Source organism: Protopterus annectens, chromosome 1.part1, assembly GCF_019279795.1.
Source record: "Protopterus annectens isolate FY-2018-M chromosome 1.part1, PAN1.0, whole genome shotgun sequence".
Classification (NCBI taxonomy): domain Eukaryota; kingdom Metazoa; phylum Chordata; order Ceratodontiformes; family Protopteridae; genus Protopterus; species Protopterus annectens.
In genome coordinates this window covers 1,775,449,505-1,775,464,762 of record NC_056726.1, presented here as the reverse complement: position 1 = coordinate 1,775,464,762, position 15,258 = coordinate 1,775,449,505, and the positions used below count along the sequence as shown (strand labels likewise).

Below are 15,258 nucleotides of genomic sequence, written 5' to 3'. Positions count from 1 at the left end.
CAGGAATATAGATCCCTTTTCAGCCCCTGTGCACCATATTTTAGAATTTCTAGCGGAACTTTTTCGAGCTGGATCCTCTTCTGCCATGATTAGAGTTCAGCTAGCTGCAATTTCAAACTTTCAATCAGGCCTATCTGATACAAGCATCATGTCCCATAAGCTTTGTAAAGCCTTTCTTAAAGGGACCACTCTACTCAGGCCCCCAGTAAGAGATCCCCCGCCTCCATGGGATCTGAATTTGATTTTAGCTTCCCTGATACTGCCCCCCTTTGAACCGGCAGCTTCTTGTTCCTTGAAGTTTCTTTCTTGGAAAACCCTTCTTCTGGTTGCAGTTACGTCGGCTAGAATAGTTTCTGAACTTCAGGCTCTTTGTGTTTGTCCTCCTTACCTAGTTTTTCACAAGGATAGGGTTTCTCTTCGGACTAACCCTTCCTTTCTTCTAAAGGTTACTTTTGATAATAATTTGAATCAGTCCATTGACCTACCTGTGTTTTTTCCAAATTATTCCAACAAGGAAGAATACAAGTTACATCAGTTGGACGTTCATAGACAATTACGCTTTTACTTGCATAGAACCAAGCAAATCAGAAAATCAGACCAGTTGTTCCTGTCCTATGCTGAGGGTAAACAAGGTATACCGGTATCGAAAGTAACCTTATCTAGGTGGTTGAAATCTATTATTACATTTATATATCAGTTAGGGAATAAAGAGCTTCCTGCTAAACCAAACGGTCACTCCACCAGAGCTCTAGCTACTTCAGTGGCTTTTCAGGCCAGATTGCCAATGGAAACTGTTTGTGCGGCAGCTACATGGGCTGATCCACATACTTTCATTTCACATTATAAGCTGGATGTGGCCTCCAGGAGCAGAGCTGATTTTGGTTCCACTGTTCTGAAGAGTCTGTTCTGATGAGCCACCCAGGATTGAGGCGCAAGGGACGCTGTCCCAACCAGCAAGAATGAAGGCGAGATAGACAACTTAACATTAAGAAGTTATGTACCTACCATAGCGTTCCATGTTAGTTGTCTTCTTCTTGCCCTCTTTCTTGCGTCCCACCCTCTATCCTAGTAGATCGAGAAGAGTTCCTTATGTTTTTTTATCACTGACTGAGTCTTCTCTGGCTATAACTTCTCACTATAAGTCTCTCCAGTAGGTTATGTATCCTACTACAGTTTACTGTATTATTATAATTGTTATTATGTCTGTAGTTAGGTTTACCAAACGAGATCTGGGTATCTAGCGCCAGGCATCATGGGATTATAGGGGGGCCTCGAGCCAGTAAGCGGCTCTCGAGCTTTTGAAGATGACCGAGTCGGAGCCGAGGATCGGCTCCGAACCCACCCAGCAAGAAAGAAGGCGAGAAGAAGACTACTAACATGGAACGTTATGGTAGGTACATAACTTCTTCTTCTCTTCACTGCTGCAGTATTCTGTCCCTTCTCCACTGTTCTCTTGTCTTTCCTGGATGTATTGACCATTCGTATCCTTTGCCTGGCTTTCCTCTTGGGGCATTCGGTTCTGAGGATAGTATGTGGATACGTCCGTTTTATGGCCTGTGTCTGACTGCAGCCAATGTCAGACGTATCACATACCCTGTAGCGGCAAAAGACTTGTATACTGTCCGATGTCGGGTGCCTTCAGGGGGGGGGGGGTCCCTCAAGTATAGAATACTGCAGCAGTGAAGAGAAGGATATCTATGGTTATGGTAAGATTTTACACAACTTTTCTTTCTTGCGAGTTCAGTTGCCATAGTGGCCACATATGCCTCCCAGTTGGGGTGGGGGGCATTTCTTAGGAAGATCAGTCCAATGATATGCCCCCCCCCCCCAAGAGACCAAATTGCAAGTCAACGTTCTAGAGATAAGAGCAGTCCTTTTAGCACTGCAGGTATTTTAAGAATCTCTCCCTCTGGGACTGTTGCAGTTCATGTAGACAATGTCAGTAGACTGATGCGTGAACAAGCAAGGAGGAACCTGTTCTTACCCCTTATCCAGAGAGACCATGAGAGTGTGGGAATGGGTGATCTCTTCAGACCGCTTTCTACTTGTGATGAACATTCCAGGGAAAACCAATGTGCTAGCACATAAACTGAGCAGATCTATTCAGATGCCTCATGATTGGTCTCTCAACCAGTCATTAGTGAGTACAATCTTCAGGCATTAGGTCCATTTGCCTCCCCTCTCAACAAGTGCAGTAAGTACTTTGCTCTGATCCCTCCTAAGGGAGAGTCAAGGAGACACCCTTTGTTTCACACTTGGCCTTTGGTTTCTTTTATGATTACCCTCCTCTTCCCCTAATTCCGAAGTTCTTACAGAAAGCAAGCAGGTTGAAGAGTTCTGTAATCCTCATTGCCCATTTCTGGCCCCATCAGATTTGGTTCCCCTTCCTACAGTCTCATCTTATTCTCCATGGATACTTGAGCCCCATCAGGATATTTTATCTCGCCTATCAGGGATTCAGCATCCCAGCCTTCTAGCCCTCAGGTTAACCACCTGGTTTCTCCTCTTCCGGTAATACTCAGACATTCCAGGCTCTTTCCCCCAGTTTATAACATTATTTTGGCAACACAAAAATCTTCCACCAAGAAAGTGTATTAGGAGCAAATGGAAAAGGTTTTCTACATGGACTTTTAACCGAAACATCGATCCTTTTTCGGCCCCAACTTCTGCAGTTCTCCTTTTTCTCACAATGCTTTTTAATCAAGGGGGCATTTTATCTGCAATTAAACTCCAATTGGCAGCATTCTCTAATTTCCATTCAGGAAATAAGTCTTTTCTCCCTGGCTTTCTGTAGATTATGTAAAACTTTTATGAAGGGAGTTTTTCTTCTCAGACCTCCCGTAAAGTATCCCTCACCAACTTGGGACCTTGCGATAGTTCAGGTTTCAACTCAAAAATCTTTTGAACCATCAGACAAATGTGATCTAAAATTTCTGCCACGGAAAGCGGTCTTTCTGGTAGCAATAACCTCAGCAAAAAGAATTTCTGAAGTCCAGGCTGTTTCAGCAAAACCCCCTTACATTATTTTTCATAAAGATATGGTCTGTCTATGGATTAACCCTTTTGTTCCTAAAGTGGTTTCTGAGAAGAACTTCAACCACTCTATTAATTTACCAGTCTTTTTTCAGTGTTTTTCCAATACGTCTCCTTGATGTACATAAACAGCTGCGTTTTTATCTTAACAGGACAAAGCAATTTAGAAAGTTAGATCAGATATTTCATATCCTTTTTCTCAAATCATCTGGGTCAAGCGGTTTCTAAGCGTACCCTGGACAAATGGATTACAGGCTGCGTTTCACTGATTTATTCTTAGAAAGACTTGGTATTGGCGAGACCTCCCTGAGCTCATTCAACTCCATCCTTGCCCACTTCAGCCTTTTGGTCAAGGACCTTTATTGACATTTGCGCAGCAGCCACATGGTACAAAGCTCATACGATTATTTCACATTACAAATTGGACATCATGTCTAGAAATAGAACCTCTCTTAGTTCCACAGTGCTCCAGAATACCCTTCCGTGAGGTCCACTCAAGGTTTACGTAGCTGGGGACTCTGTCCCATTAGTGAAGAAGAATGAAAATGACATTATCAGAGTTATAAGTTATGTACTCACCATAACTAGACATCTGTGTTGTCCATTTTCATTCTTCCTCACCTTCCCTCCCATCCATCCTCATCCTTTTTTCTTCTGGAAGAACCTATTGGACTGTGTTTGGAACCTACTGTTCCAGGTTTGAGCCCTGTCTTTATTTCTGTCTAACCCTTTCCCTTCTGGAGAAGGCTAGATTGGGCAGCAACTCGATCTGAGGCAAAGGGGATGGAGTAGAGCATTATGGTAGAGGGCGGAGCTCGAGAGCTGGATCTGATGTCAAGTATATGTGGTAGAGTCTGATCTGAGGATCAGATCCATACCCATTAGTGATGAAGAGTGAAAATGGACAACACAGATGTCTAGTTATAGTGAGTCCATAACTTATTTCAAGTAATCATTGTTGCAGGAGCCTCTCCCTCCACCCCCCATCCCCCTTGTTTTTTGGTATGTTAATGTCAGGGTTTGGTTAGTCATTATTTTGTTCTTAGCATAGTCCTTTAAGGGCTCAGCCTCCCTGTCTGTTGGCAGAAAAGCTCTGAAGGGTTTGGCACCCAAACTTGTCTTCTAGTTAGCTCTGTACGAGCTTGCCTGACTGTTTAGCTGTGTGGAAAGTGCTCTGAAGTTATTGAAAGCTGGTTGTTACATCCTTGGTGGGATGTAACCCATATAGTTAAGGCTACTGCAGGAATGATCGTTCAAACATCTACTTTTGTGGTAAGTTTACTTACCCAATTGTACTTTCTTTTACTGGTTTACTTTAGCTTGCTTGGTTTGTAATTGCTTGCATTTCTGTTAATGCTAGTTCAAGGTTGAATTTACTTGTTAGATGATCTCTTATTGTAGAGGTGACACTTGGATTCAAACAGGGACTGCCCTTAATTGCAATGACCCTGTCATGATAATATGCAAGTGAGGCAGATGTGCAGTTGAATTATCCCACATTTACAGTGGAGGGAGGGAGGGTTGCCTCGCTCTATTCTTGGGTATGCATATTGTGTGTAGAGCTTGTATTCAATTGATGATATGAATTTCATGCAAAACTGTGCAGACTTCTGTGCTTAGGTAGACCTTATAGGAAGTTAATACACATCTCATTGTTATGTGTTTAAGCATTTTTTGTTTTCTTTCGTTACAGCTATCCAGTGGATACTAGAAGAGGCTCTGGTTCTTCTGGCACAAAACGGTCAAGTCTTGTTAGTCCAAGTCATCCACCACCAGCACCACCCATCAGTTCTCCAGCAGCTGGTAGACCAGGCTTTGCACCACCTGCAGCCCCACCCCCACCTCCACCCACACCAGGGGGTCTTCCTCCTCTCATACCATCTACTCCACCTCCTCCTCCTACCCCTGTTTATTCCTCCCAGACCCAGTCAGGATTTGGTGGAACATTCCCTGGCATTGCTCCACCTCTAACGCCTCCACCTCCACCTTCCCCAGTTGATATTTCTCCAATCCCTCCACCTCCCATGCCCACTTCTGGGGGCCCCCCCCCACCTCCTCCTCCACCACCACCACCAGCTATGGGAGTACCTGGTATGCCACCCCCACCACCACCCGTGACTCAACCTACTCCTCAGAAGTCTCAGTCTTCCTTGCCACCAGTTAGTGATGCAAGAAGTGACCTTCTGGCAGCAATTCGACAAGGTAAGCTGTTGGTTTGTGTTTCTAAGATGTGCAAGAACCTTTCCATGTTGCACAAGTAGTTTAAGTTGGAAAGTAGGCATGTAACTGAAGAGCCAAGTGATACCAGATAAAAAATTTCTGAAAATTGTATGTAAAACTAAATACTCATGCTTAATTTGTATCATGGTATATAGCAATAGTTAACCAGCACACCTCTTTGGAATGGTAGAGAGTAGTAATTGCCGCTAGTAATTTAGAGGAATACAACAGTGAAAGCATAAATGCTGCCTCCTGTTCCAGGTTAGGGCAACTCCAGACGGTAGGTAGTATAGGTCCACTGCATTTTCTTTACAGCATATATAACTTGTTTAGAATAACGTGGGACATCTGCTGTTTTGTTTTTTTTTTTTTTCTGTTTAAAGGACTGCTGCAGTCATAAAGTGGGTGAAGACCCCCTTAATTTGATGTCTTTTCCACCTGATCCTCTATGTATGGACTTCAGATCAAATCTTGGCCACCTCTAAGCTTTGGACCCAGTGCTTAGGTTCCTCCCCTTACTCATAATCATAGTGTCAAGACTAGTTACCCCAGGTATCATTTAGTGCCATAAACAATTTATGGATATTTGGGTATTCCGGAGGAGTTTATAAAACAAGTTTTAAAAAGTACTTTAAATTTTTCTTCTATTATTGATTCTACCCTTTTCCTAGCACTTTGTGCATATTGCTCTCCTCCCATCTTTTTCTTTTCATTCTTTTCCTGGCCCTTGGAGCAGGACTCTGTAAGTAATCTATGTATAATCTACATGTCTGTGTGTCTGTCTGTTCAGAAATTCAAACTTCATGTGGTCGAGACCATATGACTGAGTTTTTGAAAACTCATTGAATGGAGTTAGCGGTACAGTGAGGTTTGACTTTATCCTTTTCTTCATTGTAGTGCGATCTCAGAGTTCATATATGTAATTTGCAGGGGGTGTGCAGGGCACAGGGGGACTTGCCCCCTGCAAAAATGTTAAAAAAAGATTTTTGTGGATTTTTTTGTTTCAAAAGCACCAGTGAACTAAAACAAAGTGGCAGTCAAAAAATGAACTTCAAGTGGAGTTAAGTCTGGGAATTTAATAATATGCAAGTTCTTTCGCATTAGTCAAAAATACTGCTTCTTCAGATATTAAAAACCAAACCAAACATTGCTCAGTTTTAAATAGAGAAACCAATAATGTTGTAGCTAATCACATAAAAGAAACATATCAATATCCTAGCAACAAGGTAAACCTTAAAACAGCTATAAGAAAACTAGCCTACTGATTTGAAGGCACAGCATAATAAAATAGCATAAAAAACACAGCATAGTAAAACAGTATGAGAAAAAACAGAAAGAGAAAACATGCGTAATAGTGCTAAGTGAAGAACCAGTGATGTTAAGTTGTCAATCTCGCCTTCATTCTTGCTTGATGGGTTCGGAGCCGATCCCTCGGCTCCGACTCGGCACTTGCTAAGCTCGAGAGTCACTTTTACCAGCTCGAGGCAGCCCCATATCCCATGATGCAAGGCGGTAAGTACCCAGATCTCGTTTGCCGCTTCGCTTATGAGGTCCTCCTTTTACCAGCTCCTGGTAAGTGATTAAAATACTTGATATTTTAGCCCCTTTTTACTAAAAACCCTTTAAATTTTAGTTTTAAGTTAATTTTAAAGATTTTCTGACAGAAATTTACCTGTCTCTTCTTATTTTTTAGTCAAACTTTACCCATCCCATCCCCCCCCTGTTAGGGTGTGTGTGTGTGTTTGTCTACTTATACCTTTTTGGTATATTTAATTTAATTTAACTCTTTGACTGGTGTGTGTGTGTGTTGTCTTTCACCATGTCAAAGAGAGGTCTCAGGCTTTAAGAAGTGTGACTCGTGCTGTCAGAAGATGTCTCTGACAGACGGTCACACTTGCCTGTATTGCCTGGGGCCTCTTCACCTGCAGGACTCCTGTGCTATATGTCATTCCTTCAGCCAGAGAGTCCTGCAGGAAAAAACAAACTGATACTTAGGGGCCTTCTTAAGCCGGAGGGCTCTCCGGCTAAGTCGGCTCCATCCAAATCTGCCAAATCTTCCAAGGCCCAGGCTTCTGTGTCAAAGCCTGCGGCCTCGGCTCCGACTCGTTCTGGGTCGAGATTGGCTCGGCTGGAGCCGATTCTGGCTTAACAAGCCTTCGCACCGATGGCTATCGGTGCCGATTCTGCATCGACCACTTGGTGTCGGCTCCGATCGGTTCCAACCACCATGTGGCACAGGCATCGGTGTCGGCTCCGATCGGCTCCGACACCGTTACTTTTGTGGCTGTATCGGCTCCGGCTGGAGCCGATGCATCGAGCTACCTGTCGGCTCCGATAAGTTGTCGGCTCCGACAGGGTCTATAGTTTCATCTGTTCCGATGGCCCATTCCAGGAAGAGGTCGAGGTCTCCTTCCTTGGAGCCGATACTTCGGCTCGGCTTCACCTCCTTTCGAACGGAGCCATCGGAGCCGATCTTCAAGGTCATCCAGGATTTCAGACCATGACTTAGAGAGTGGTCAGTAGATTACTTAAGTCACAGGCACTGGCCCAAATGTTACATAGTCCGTCTCAACAGGCGACTGTTGGTCCACACCCGTTACAGTTCCTCCTTCAACTCTACCCCAGAGCTTGGAGTTGGAGTCTTCGGGAATGGTTACTGCTACGGCTGGAGGACAGATACCCCTTCTGTTCCTTCAGCCTCTACTCTTATCTCCTCTTGAGACCTTCCTTAGAGGGATTCGTGGTCGGGCTTCCATGGTCTCCTCCGAGGGGTGAGTGGCATCGGACCCTTGTCCGAACCCGCTCTTCCCTTGGAGCCTCGGCCTTGGTGAGCTCGGCTCCGACATCTGCCTCGGAGACTTCCCTTCGGTGGTCCCTGGAGTTCCTAGTTCTTGAACGGGTTCTCTCGGACCTGCCTGGGAGGGGAGCATTCGAGGTGATGAAGAGTGTGCTGGCCACTGGTATCAGTCAGCAGTCTGTTCCCCTAGCTCCTCCCTCTATAGTGCCTGTTGACATCTCTGCCACTTCTCTTGCTACAGGACCCAGAGATCCTCCGCCTCAGGGTTCCCCATTGGGAATTTCCCCCTCTTCCGAGGATTCTCCTGATGTTTCGGGAGATCCTCCTAGGAAGAGGACTTGTAAGAGGAAACATGTAGACTCCCCCGAGTCTGTCACTTCAGATACTGACTTTGATGAGTCTGAGGGATCCCCTAGATCCCCCTCTGAGGATGTCTCCTTCTCAGACATCCTAGAACTCCTTAAACAGAGGGGAAACTGGCCCACCAACAATCCCTCTGAGGATGAGTCAGTATACCTAGAGGCGTTTGGATCTCGGCCCTCCACCTCCTGGGTGTCTCCGCCTTTCGACCCCCTTATGCACGTTATTGCCCGAAAGGCGTGGGCAGCTCCTGACTCTGTAGAGCCAGTCCCTAGGAGGCCTTCAAAATTTATCACTAAGGGTGTCCCCACTGATGCCATGGTGGTGGCTGCTGCCACCAAGAAGGAACTTGCAGATCCTTCCGTACCCGTCCATCCTCCTAATAAGGACTCTAGGACCATGGATAGGTACGGTAAGCGGATGTTTTCCTCAGCGACCTTTGCTATGCGTTCGCTGAATTACCTATGTCACTTCACCAGACTCCAGAGGGATATCCTTAAGGAGCTGGGTGATGTAGTGCAGGATCCTACAGCTGCAGGAGCTCAAGAAAAAATTGCTTCGCAGCTAGGAACCCTTAATTCCATTGCAAACTCCTCCATGCGGCTAATATCATATGCTGCTGATGGAGCGAGTAGAGCCGCAGGTACAGGTGTGGCTCTTAGGCGCCAAGCCTGGATGCGGCTATGTGACTTTGCAGATCCCTTCAAGGCGTCCTTCACAAATTCTCCCTTTGATGGGTCAGCTTTGTTTGGCCCTCAGGTGAAGGAAACTTTGACCAGGTGCGAGCAGGACGGCAAGACTCTTTCTGCTGTAGGAGTCCGTTTTCCACCCCTTCTAGACCTTACCCCAAAGGACAGAAAGGTGGAAAAATGTGGTTCCATAAATCCCAAGGAGTCACGCCCGGATTCACATGGTCAGTTTACCCCTAGAGGCAGAGGGGTAACAACAACAGACGCCGCTCTAGAGGCAGAGGGTCCAAAACCGGGAAACAGAGAGCCTCTCTCTGACAAGCCCTTTCAGCATCCCTGAGATGTTGCCCGGCTGTCCCTCCTTGGAGGCAGTCGGGAAGATTATCACTGTATCCAGAAGCCTGGCATTCCCTCACTCAAGACAGATGGGTACAGTCGATCATATCCAAGGGTTACATAATTCCTTTCGAGGAAAGTCCTTTCCCCTCAAATTCCCTTCCAGATGTACCACCCGGTCTAAGGGAAATTGCAGAGTTAGAAGTCTCAAAACTACTGCAAAAGAGCCATTCAGCCAGTTACAACAGACCATTCAGAGCCGGAATCTACTCAAGGTTCTTTTGGTCCCCAAAAGACGGGAGACTGGAGACCAATATTGGATCTCAGCAGACTCAACAAGTCTGTGAGGAAGACAAGATTCCGAATGGTCACTCTTCAGTCAATTCTGCCCTTCTTACAGAAGGACAACTGGATGTGCTCAATAGATCTTCAGGATGCGTACTATCACATCAAAATTCACAGACTCTCCAGGAGATTTCTCCGCTTGGCTGGGGTCCAGTCATTTCCAGTTCAGAGCCCTGCCCTTTGGTCTCACTACAGCCCCCAGAGTGTTCACCAAATGCATGGCAGTGGTCACGGCTCACCTGAGACGTCAAGGATTCCAGGTGTTTCCGTATCTCGACGACTGGCTCCTGTCAGCCACCACCAGGCATCAGCTTATACAAGCCAGGGATTACACAATAAATCTTTGTTCTCATTTGGGCATCTCGATCAACTTCGAAAAGTCATCCTTATCGCCCTGCCAGTCTATTACCTTCATAGGCGCAAACTTAAACACTGTTCGGATGTCAGCTACCCTTACAGATCAAAGAGTTTCAGACATTCAGAGTCATGTCAGGATCATTCTGGCCAACAAGAAAGTACAGGCCAGAATGGTTCTAAAGGTATTAGGCCTCATGGCTGCGGCCATTACTCTTCTCCCTGGCTCGATTCTACATGCGCCTTCTTCAGTGGATGCTGTTCACACAGTGGTCGTACCAACAACTTCCTATGCGTCACCAGATTCTGGTGACACAGACTTGCAAAGATCATCTTGCTTGGTGGATCACATCTCCTCAGGTTCACCAAGGCAGGTACTTTGTACCCCCATCCTCGATAGCCACTGTCACCACGGATGCCTCCCTGATCGGGTGGGGGGGTCATTATCAGGGCAGGATGGTTCATGGGACGTGGCAGCCGTTCGAGTACCATCTGCACATAAATGTCCTGGAGATGAGAGCAGTGCTCTTAACGTTGCAAGCCCTCAACGACTTTCTTCCCGTAGGGACAATTGCAGTCCACACAGACAACATGTCTGTAGTTTGGTATATCAACAAACAGGGCGGAACCAAGTCCTACCCCTTGTGTCAAGAAGCGCTCAGACTATGGCAATGGGCGATCTCCTCTCATCGGTTTCTGGTAGCAACACATATCCCTGGGAAAACCAACATTGTAGCGGACAGATTGAGCAGAGCTATTCTCATGCCTCACGAGTGGTCTCTCAAGCAATCTATAGCGGAAGAGATTTTTCTGGAATGGGGTCGTCCATGTTGCGATCTTTTTGCTACTCCCCAAAACAGCAAATGTCCAGACTTCTTCTGTCTCTTCCCTCTACCAGGCCATCCCCCCAGAGACGCTCTGACCCAGGATTGGCCCCAGGGACTTCTTTATGCCTTCCCTCCATTTCCTCTGATCCCTCAAGTTATCCAGAAAGCTACCGTTTTGAGAGCCAAATTGATTCTCATTGCCCCTTACTGGCCTCGACAAGTTTGGTTCCCGTTCCTCCATCATCACCTTTTGGTGCAGCCGTGGCATCTGGACCCAGTGCCAGATCTTCTGATTCACCAATCGGGTCAGCTGCACCGGTCTATCCCTTCTCTCAACCTCACAGCATGGTTGCTCCACTTCCTTCCTTAGCCAGGCTTCCTTTGATCTCTAACCCAGTTAGAGACATCATAGTAACCGTTAAAATCCTCTACCAGGAGGATTTATACAAGCAAATGGAAACGTTTCTCTTATTGGGCTAAGGCCAAGAATATTGATCCTTTCACTGCCCCTGTTCAGGCAGTCCTGGACTTCTTAGCAGAGATTTTTCATGCAGGCTCCTCTTCTTCCACAGTCAGAGTTCAATTGGCTGCTATCTCCAACTTTCATGTCGGGATAGCAGATCATAATATTATGTCCCATAGGCTCTGCAGGGCCTTCTTGAAAGGAATTTTCCTACTAAAGCCTCCAATCAGGAATCCTCCTCCTCAGTGGGATCTAAATTTAGTGCTGACATCCTTGATTCTTCAGCCCTCCGAGCAAGCTGTTTCTTGTTCCCTGAAATTTCATTCTTGGAAAACTTTATTCCTAGTGGCTATTACATCGGCCAGGAGGGTGTCTGAACTTCATGCTCTATCGGTTCGACCCCCCTATTTGGTTTTTCACAAAGACAGAGTATCTTTGAGAACTAATCCAACCTTTTTGCCTAAGGTCGCTTCAAAGACCAATTTGAATCAATCCATTGATCTCCTGTATTTTTCCCAAACTATTCAGACAGAGCTGAGCAAAAGCTACATTATCTTGATGTCCACCGTCAACTTAGATATTATTTGGACAGAACAAAAAAATTTTGAAAATCTGATCAACTTTTTGTTTCCTATCACGGATAATAAAAAGGCCTTCCTGTTTCTAAAGTGACCTTGTCCAGATGGCTTTCTTGGTCATCTCTGAAATTTATTTGCTCAGGGGAAAACAGCTGTGCTCAAAACCTAAAGCACATTCAACTATGAGCTTAGCTACTTCTACAGCCTTTCAAGCTAGACTTCCTTTAGACACTATTTGTGCAGCGCCACTTGGGCCACTCCTCACACTTTTGTTTCCCATTACAAATTGGACTTGGCCTCCAGGGACAGAGCCAGCTTTGGCTCTACAGTCCTCAAGAGTCTGTTCCATTGAGCCACCCAGGATAGAGGTGCTAGGGGCCGGTCCCATCAAGCAAGAATGAAGGCGAGATTGACAACTTAACATTAAGAAGTTATGTACCTACCATAACGTTCCATGTTAGTTGTCTTCTCTGCCTTCTTTCTTGCGACCCTCCCTCCTTCCCCCTGGCCTGGACAGACCTTGTTATAAGAAATTATTATGCTGAAGACCTTTCAGACCTGGTCCTTCTTCCATCCTGTAAGTTTTCTTTCTTCCTTTGGGAAGTGTTTTTTGCTTGGTGCTATTGCCCTTTGTCATCAAACGAGATCTGGGTACTTACCGCCTTGCATCATGGGATATGGGGCTGCCTCGAGCTGGTAAAAGTGACTCTCGAGCTTAGCAAGTGCCGAGTCGGAGCCGAGGATCGGCTCCGAACCCATCAAGCAAGAAAGAAGGCGAGAGAAGACAACTAACATGGAACGTTATGGTAGGTACATAACTTCTTATTTTTGACTACTGAGAAAACGCTTGTGTAGTAAATTCCCAGTTTGGTTTTTGACTGTCACTTTGTTTTAGTTCACTCTTGTGTGTTTTTGGATTTACTTCTTTCTTTTGAGTGAACCATTTATCCTTTGTGCCTTGACTGTTGTGGATTCTTTTTTTTACTTTTTAATGTTTGAGTTTTTGGAAAATCGATTATATGGACTCTTATTTTTTTTTTTCCTCGAGTCTCTGAAATGTCAATCATCTGACACACACATATATAGAGAGAGAGGTATATATGTATGTACCTCATAGGAGGTTACTAGGCTATCAACCCGGGCATTATTTCAAGCATAGCAGTTTTACCCCAGTGTAATATCCTAGATACTCTAGTCAGTCCCCAAGATTGTATTTAGTAATGACCGCCTTTGTCCAGGAGGGTTGTGTGCACTCTCCCGGTAAGAATTTATGGTGCCTCATCCAGTAGGCCAGGTTCCTTTTGAACAGTGTCATAGAGGTGCTCTGCTTCACGTGAAGTGGCAGCTTATTCCAAAGACGCTGCAGTCGCTGGGAGATGAATCTCTCCCTCCAGCATGTCCTTTTCAAGTTGCCGACCATAATTAGGTCTTTGGAACGGTAGCTCTAGTCCAGTTTGATTTACAGATGTGCAGTAGATTTGTTAGGTTTGGGTTAGAGATTGCTCTGTAAGCCAGGTGTAGGTCTCCTATAAGAAATCTGTACGATACAAAGTGTAGTGATAGGGATTTCAGTCTGTCTGTGTAAGGCACGTGCTGGAGTCACTTTCATTGTTAGAAACCTCTGAGGTCTTTCCAATTACTGCCGGTGCTTTGTACGGTACTTGCCAAAAGGGGCAGTATACTCAATAATGGGCCAGATTAGTGACTAGTATAGAGGGATTAAAACTTCTTTTGCTCTAGAGGTGATGCCTTTCCTATTCAACTGTGCTACTTAGAAGACCTTATTACAGTAGACACATGGTGGGCAAAGATAAGGTTGCAGTCTACTTGTGATCCCAGATACCTTACCACTTTGTTGGTGCATAGGGTATTGTTAATTTGATAGTAGAAGGGACATTGTTTTTACAGAAGGGAATGATGATGCATTTCTTTTCATTCAGTTTGCGACCTTGACTAAGACACCATTCGTTGGTCTGCACAAGACCCTCCTGAAGTATATTGACATAATTTGAGGATTCAGTAATTGCACCCAGTTTGCAGATGTCCGCAGACTTAATCAGCCACAGCCCCTTGGTTTTGGCCTGAACTTCTGAGAAGGATGTACCAAACAGTAGGGGACCCAGCACTGACCCTTGTGGCGCCTTGCTTGTTGACAGGTTTGTTGTCACCAACTTTGATAGTGCGCGACCAGTTTGTGAGCCAGTTGACAACCCATCTTACAGCAAATGAGTTTACATTGTTTGCTAAGTTTACCGGTAATACCAGTGTGTGGGATTGTGTCAAAGGCCGAGTTGAGGTATGCTGTCTGCACAGATTTGCCCTCATCAGTGGCCCTGGTTATATTTTCAAAGAAATCCACCAGGTTTAACAGGCAGTATCTGCTCTTGATGAAGCCATATTGGATTGGATCCAGGTTTTGGAGGTCACCTATGTCTTTATTTGTGAGGTCCATGATGATACGTTCCATGGCCTTACAGATGAGGCTGGTCAGAGTTATGGGTCTATTGCTAAGCCACCTGTGTTGAAGGAAATAACAGTTGCTGTTCTCCATTCGACAGGAACAAAGCCTGTGGATAGGCTATGATTGAATAGGGTACTTAATTGTGATGCTAGTTCATGTTTTAGTTTGTTTAGAAGACAGCCTGGGATGCAGTCTGGTCCCACTGAGGCCATGTTTTTTGCATTAGACAAGGCTTTAATGACCTGTTCTTTGGATATGTAAGGGGGGGGGGGGTAGTTGAGGGCAAGGTTTGTGATAAGTTTACAGGGGATAGGGGATTGAAATTTTCACCAAATCTGACTGCTAGCAGGTTTTGATATCTCTGACGGATGGATCACTGTGAGATAATGTCACTAGTTCGGCAAATTCTTGGATCCCACATGTTAGGCTATGTATGTAGCTGTAAAAGGCCTTATGGGAATCCTTGGCTGTAATTGCTAGGTTTTCCTCAAAGTTACCCTCAGATGATTTGACATGTTGTCTTATTTGCTTGTTGAGGTTGAGTAAGGTGCTTTTCCATTGTTGGGTCCTCACCTTATGTTTTTTAACAGCAACTTTTTGTATTTGTTGTAAAGTCTGTTGATGTTGGATGTCCACCAGGGTGGCTTGTTTTTACCTGTTCTCTGGCTTTGATTCTTTCTGAAACAGCGGAGTCTATACACTTATACAAGGGATTGCACAGGACTTTTAGAGGTAAACTTTGGTGTAGTTACTTCCAGCTGGGGTTGGGGCTTGGAATGCATTTATACCTTACCC

General features: G+C 45.2%; 1 protein-coding gene across 1 annotated transcript in view; it reads left to right on the top strand.

Annotated features, from left to right (window-relative positions):
* WASF2 (WASP family member 2) overlaps positions 1 to 15,258 on the top strand; it is a 739,282-nt gene that overhangs the window by 689,041 nt on the left and 34,983 nt on the right. Inside the window, exon 7 of the mRNA XM_044089632.1 lies at positions 4,727 to 5,235. Within this exon, the coding sequence (XP_043945567.1) occupies positions 4,727 to 5,235 (509 nt within the window). The remainder of the gene's footprint in view (positions 1 to 4,726; positions 5,236 to 15,258) is intronic.